Source organism: Dendrobates tinctorius, unplaced genomic scaffold (genome assembly GCF_039654945.1).
Source record: "Dendrobates tinctorius isolate UK_male_01 unplaced genomic scaffold, ASM3965494v1 ptg000116l, whole genome shotgun sequence".
In the NCBI taxonomy this organism is placed as follows: Eukaryota; Metazoa; Chordata; class Amphibia; order Anura; family Dendrobatidae; genus Dendrobates; species Dendrobates tinctorius.
Genome location: NW_027361784.1, coordinates 1628636 through 1634780, shown reverse-complemented (window position 1 = coordinate 1634780; position 6145 = coordinate 1628636). Strand labels below are relative to the sequence as shown.

At 44.0% G+C, this 6145-nt stretch overlaps 1 protein-coding gene across 1 annotated transcript; it reads left to right on the top strand.

The window, feature by feature from the left end:
• Positions 1–451: 451 nt before the first annotated feature.
• LOC141101209 (endogenous retrovirus group PABLB member 1 Env polyprotein-like) lies at positions 452–4693 on the top strand. The gene is made up of 2 exons (XM_073590078.1): positions 452–2068; positions 2677–4693. Exon 2 carries the CDS (start codon positions 3019–3021, stop codon positions 4129–4131), a length of 1113 nt encoding a protein of 370 aa, XP_073446179.1. The 5' UTR covers positions 452–2068; positions 2677–3018; the 3' UTR covers positions 4132–4693.
• Positions 4694–6145: the final 1452 nt, after the last annotated feature.

Here is a 6145-nt window from a genome sequence, read left to right as displayed (position 1 = left end):
TGCTTGTAGCGCCGCCTACTAGCGGACAGCGGCGCCTGCGATCGGCGCACCCTATCTTTAGCATAGGGTGCGCAGATCGTGCGCAGGCCGTGCGCTAGTTGCGCTTTGACCTGCGCTGCGCACTATTGACGGTGCGCCGTGCGCGCCAAAATCAAACTTTTCGGATTTTGGCGCGCACGGCGCACCGTCAAAAGTGCGCAGCGCAGGTCAAAGCGCAACTAGCGCACGGCCTGCGCACGATCTGCGCACCCTATGCTAAAGATAGGGTGCACCGATCGCAGGCGCCGCTGTCCGCTAGTAGGTGGCGCTACAAGCAAGGGGCGGGCACGCCGGGCAGAGAGCCGGCTCGGGGGCGGAGCTACCCCCGGCCGTGCGCGCGCTGAAAAAGCGCTAATGTGAAACCGGCCTTAGCGCGTGAGGAAAGATACTTTGACATGACGCATGAATATGTCTGCATAGAACTGATGAGTCAGGAGACAGTTGGGTTTGCACACATTCATGAAAAACCTGTTCCTAATGCAGACTTTGAGTTTCTTTTTTGTAGATGGCCCCAGATACCACCAGGATGGACGATTCTACACTGGATATGCAGTAGTATCCTCACATGAGGTAATCCGAGCGGAACCACTCTCTCCTCACATGTCGGCGCAGGAGGCAGAGTTGAAGGCACTCACTGAGGCGTGTAGAGCCGCTGCAGGTAAAGTCGCTAATATTTTCACAGATTCGAAGCCCATTAAAAATGCAGAGCTGGTGAAACAATTGATGGAGGCATTGATGTTACCAGTCCAGGTTGGCATTGTCAAGGTAAAAGCACACACAAAGGTGACTCCGTGGAGGTAGAGGGCAATAGAAGGGCGAACGAGGCTGCTAAAATAGCACAAGGCGGCCTAGAGAGAGCAGTGGACGGTGGTGGGGAGTCAGCGTATTCCAGCCACATTGGGTCTAGATGTCCTGAAATCCCTCCAGCAAAAGGCTGCCCAAACAGAGAAGGTACACCGGGGGAGACTGGGAGCTGAGCTGAACTCAAATGGAGTATGGGAGAATAAGGATAAAATGTGCCCACCAAAGTCCCTGTTCCCAATCATGGCGCAAGCAGCACATGGCCCCAATCACACCTCAAAAAGTCACATGTGTGCCATGGTAGATGCCTTCTGGATCACTCCTGGCTTCAGTTGCGCAGCCGCGAAACTTGTACAATCATGCCTCATCTGTGCACAGCACAACCCAGGTAAAACAGTAAAAGTCCCTAAGAAAGCGACACCTAGGCCTCTCTACCCGTTTCAGAGACGGCAGATTGACGACATACAGCTACCAAGGTAGGAGTGTATGCAAATATCCTAGTATGTGTAGATCTCTTCTCTGGATGGCCAGAGGCCTACCCGGTGAAAACGGCTACAGCTCGAGCTACTGCAAAGAAACTGGTGATGGAACTAGTACCACGATTCGGTGTCCCTGAAACAATTGAATCAGACAGAGGTACACACTTTACTGCTGAGGTAATGCAAAATGTAATGCAAATGATAGGTGTAGAACAAGCATTTCATACACCCTACCACCCACAGAGTTCAGGGAAGGTAGAAAGAATGAACGGGACACTAAAATTGAAAATACAGAAAACCATGGAGCAAACCCATAAACCATGGCCAGAGTGTCTCCCATTAGCATTATTCTCAGTAAGGTACACACCCACGGGGAAAACTAAACTGTCACCCTTCGAGATACTGTTTGGAAGACCACCAAACACAGGGTTGTACTACCCACAGGTCTTAACACTCAATGTGGATAATTTGACAAGTTATGTAATCCAGTTGCAAAAGCATTTAACTCAAATGCATTCTCTAGTTTTCTCTTCCATTCCAGATCCAGATAGTGTGGAAGGAACTCACTGTCTACAACCTGGTGATTACGTATATGTCAAGAAACACTCCAGAAAGACCCTTGAACCCTGATATCAAGGACCTTACCAAGTACTCCTAACAACGCCTACTTCTGTTAAGTTGGAAGGACGACCAACCTGGATCCACGCATCGCATTGCAAACTAGCCACAGGAGTTAACAAAGCATAAGAGTGCATAATGTTTTGGTTTGGTTTTGTTGCATTATCTGTAATAATGGTAGCTGCGTGGGACAATCTAAATTCTCCAATGTCCTTGAATAATAAGTTTATACAACATCATGAAAAATTACTAAATGATTGGTCAAAAGACACTCAGTCTCCAGCAGATTGCTGGATCTGCACACATTCACCAATATCGGCCACTAGTATTCCGTTCCTTGTTATTCCTGTGCCACCCGAGGAATTATTTGCCTGGACCAGTTGTTCTGATACACTTGCTAATAATGCCACAAATAATGTGAAGTTATGGAACACAACTGTTGGTATACCTATTGTGGGATGGGTAGGATACCCTTGGTGGCAGGGTAATCTTTCAGGAAGTAATACATACCTTCAATATCTGGCATATAAAGGGGGGGCTTGGGTACCCAGGAATAGAACTCGATTAACCTACCTGGGGCAAATTCCAATGTATGGCCTACAAGTTAGTTTTAATGTAACTTCCCACTCTACTGATGCCTTCAAACCAATACTGCTAGAAAGAAGGTTGCATAACACATCCTGGGAGTATTCCAATTTATTTCCCCAGGGCAATAATGAAACTTGTTTTAATATTTCAGGTAATATACCTTGCAACGAGTCATCTGGATATGAGAAAGGAACTCCCACCTGTAGAAATCCCGATGTAGGGTATTGTAGCCCTTTAGGACAACTTCCAAATTGGTGTATGCTTCAGAATGTATCTGCGTTCATAGATTTAGTTCATAGACTGGTATTACAACATTCAGCCCTATGGGACCTACCTAGTGACATGTTCTGGGTATGTGGAGACAATGCATATAAATGGTTGCCAGTAGGGGTAAAAGGTGCTTGTACTCTGGGTCGTTTGACTCCAGCTACCTTGGTTATTCCGAATGACCAGTTGAATACTCAGAGCATACCTAAACACCACTGCCTGTGTCATGAATTTGTTGAAAGGTTTGAAGCCCACTGATTGCCCAGATTACGTCCCACTAATTCATAAGGAACCCAAACTAAAGGTCCCAGGAGAAGTAACTGTATTAGCTGACAATTACACCTGCTATAATTCCCACGACACCACAGGTACACCAGTAGGGATCTTCGAGACAGGTTTCTGCAAAGAGAATAGTTCTCTAGATACTGACTTGTTAATCAAACATACACAATATATGTATGACATTTATTGGTTATGTGGAGATGGTAAGCTCCGTCCTAGGTTGCCAAATGCCTGGACAGGCCAATGCACCCTTGTTAAACTAGCTATGCAGTTCAAGATTCTACCCTGGGATCCAAAGATACCTGATGAACCTACCAGGAAAAGGAGAAGCCTCGATCAGCTCCATATGAGTTATGAAGAAGATCCACTAGTATATATTGATGCTATTGGAGTGCCAAGGGGGGTGCCTGACCAATTTAAAGCCCAGAACCAGATCTATGCTGGCTTTGCTTCTATAATCCCACAGGTGCAGATTAATAAAAATGTTGAATGGATCAATTACATATATTACAGTGAACAAAGGTTTGTCAATTTCAGCCAAGATGCCTTCCAAGGTATAGTTGAAGAATTGGGCCCTAACACTAGAATGACACTCCAAAATCGACTAGCCCTTGATATGATATTAGCTGAGAAAGGAGGAGTTTGTGGGATGGTGGGAGAGGAGTGTTGTACCTATATCCCTCAGAACTCTGGAGTGAATGGAAAAACCATGATAGCCCTTAAAAAGATAACTGGGTTAGCAGCAGAATTGAAAACTAATGCTGGAGTAGACACATCTTTCTTTTCCGGCTGGTTGGGTGGACTCAAGGGATTCCTTCAACAAGCTTGTATAGTACTGATTGCCCTCCTTGTAATTGGATCAATAACTCTTTGTTGTGTTATTCCCTTGTATAAAAAGGTTATTGCCAAAGCAACTCCGACTGGCACCTTCCTCAATCAAGAAGTAGACCCACCAGAGTACGATGGTACTGATCTAGGGAAGATCCCTAAGTATATTCCCCTCAAGAGAGTAGACAAAACCCCCCATTCTCAGATGATGTTAAGAGACTTAGTTTAGGGACAGCGGGAGAACTCCATGTGAGGTTAGTGAAGGGTTCAGCTGCCTGGAGGCCTCTCGCTAGGGGAGAGCTTCTGAGGTGTCTGGATGAAGAAATCCACCTCCCCTTTTCCCATCACATGGACAGTCTTGAAGGATCTTTCATTAAGGGAAAAACTTAGTGTTTAGGGGGGATTGTCAAGGTGAAAATATATTTTCTTATATAACTTTTATATTTTTATACTGTGAAACAATAAGTTTTTCCTAATTGCTTGCTAATGCAAATGTAACTGTATTAAAGATGGCTGCCAGTGTTCACTTTCACTTAAATTCAGTGTCTAAAGAGTAAAGTTAAGTTTCATTTCTCCTAAAAAAGATAACTCAGGAATGTGAAGAAGGAGTAACCATCGGGAGACGTTTTGACGAATCAGAGAGAGACTGGACACTAGATGTATACTGCATAAACCCCGCCTAATGCACGCCTTCCCCTAACACTCAATATAGTATTGTGTATTTGTAAATAAAAGCCAGTTGTTGTACTGCTCCTGACAGGTGTGGATGCGGGACATTAGCTAAGACTGAATCAGCTGCGTGTCTGAGTCATTCTTAATCGGTACCAGATGTTTTGCGCTCGCACAATGATTTGGAATGACTGGTGAATGAGGATTCATTGTCGTTTACGACCCCGACAATATTATTTGGTTACTGTGGTTTTAATATGTGGTCTGGACATGGTGTGGCGGTATTTGTTCTTTGTATGTGGTATTATAGGTCACTATGTGGTGGTAATATGTGGTCTGGACATGGTACGGTAGTATTTGTCCCTTGTGTGATATTATTGGTCATTTTAATAATTTAAAAATATATCTAAATTGTAGTGCATATTTTAACAAATGTTTAACAGGTTAGAGTAGGGCCTGGCCAAAAGAGTCTACCGTGTCGTGGTGGCGGCTTAAAAAATCTTTTGGCCAAAACAAAGGCTGCTGGTTATATGTGTGATCTGGTGATGGGAACTGTTAGACTGTGTGCCCACGTTGCGTTCTTTAAGCGTTTCCGCAGCATTTTTGCCGTTGCGGAAATGCTTAAAAAACACTAACAAAACGCATCCCATTAATTTTAATTGCATTCCGCAATTGCTGTGCCCATGATGCGTATTTTTCCGCAGCAGAATCGCATCATGGTAAAATATGCAGCATTTTCATTAATTTTTGCGGAATCATGGTAATTCCGCCGCCATAGACTTGTATTGGAACGCTTGAAATCCGCAAATATTAAAAATGTTTGCGGATTTCAAGCGCATTTGCTGCGGTTTTGTAAATCAAAACCGCAGCAAATGGGAAGTGACATCATGGGCATCCCATCATCCAGGAAGACGAGAATCCTAGATCTTTCCCGTATTCCTGGATGATGGCTGCTACCATGGAATGGTATGACCGCATGGAGCTGGATGTCCCTTTTATGATCAGTGTGGTAAGTGTCTGTGTGTGTGTCTGTGTGTCGTGTATTTGCGGTGTATTTGGGGTGTATGTGTGATGTATGTGTGTAACTAAACATAGGCCAATGAGACTACTACTCCCATCGGCCTATGTCTGTTTCCCCCTTCGGTAGTGGCAGCAGGATCAGCTCGATGGGAACAGTATTTCCCATTGAACTGTTCCTGCTGTAAAAAAACACAATATAGGTATATATATATTTTTTACCCCAATATTTTTTATTGCCCCCCCCTTATTTTTCAAAATATTTTTTCCCCTCCATTATTTTTTTTTCAGCTTGCCCCAATATTGTTCGTGTCACCACTTTTTGTTCCCCATTCTTATTTATTTTTTTTTTAAATTTATCCCCAAAATTAATTTTCATTGGTGGCCAGTGGTTACCTGTGGAAATAAATTATAGATACCTGTCCCCGCTGATCGCCACCTAAAACAAAATAAAAAAAACATACTCACCTAGACACCTAATTCCCCGAAGCCCTAGTTCACCTTTAAAAAAAAGTAAAATAACAAACCACAAAAAAGATACTTACCCTCTGTAGAAT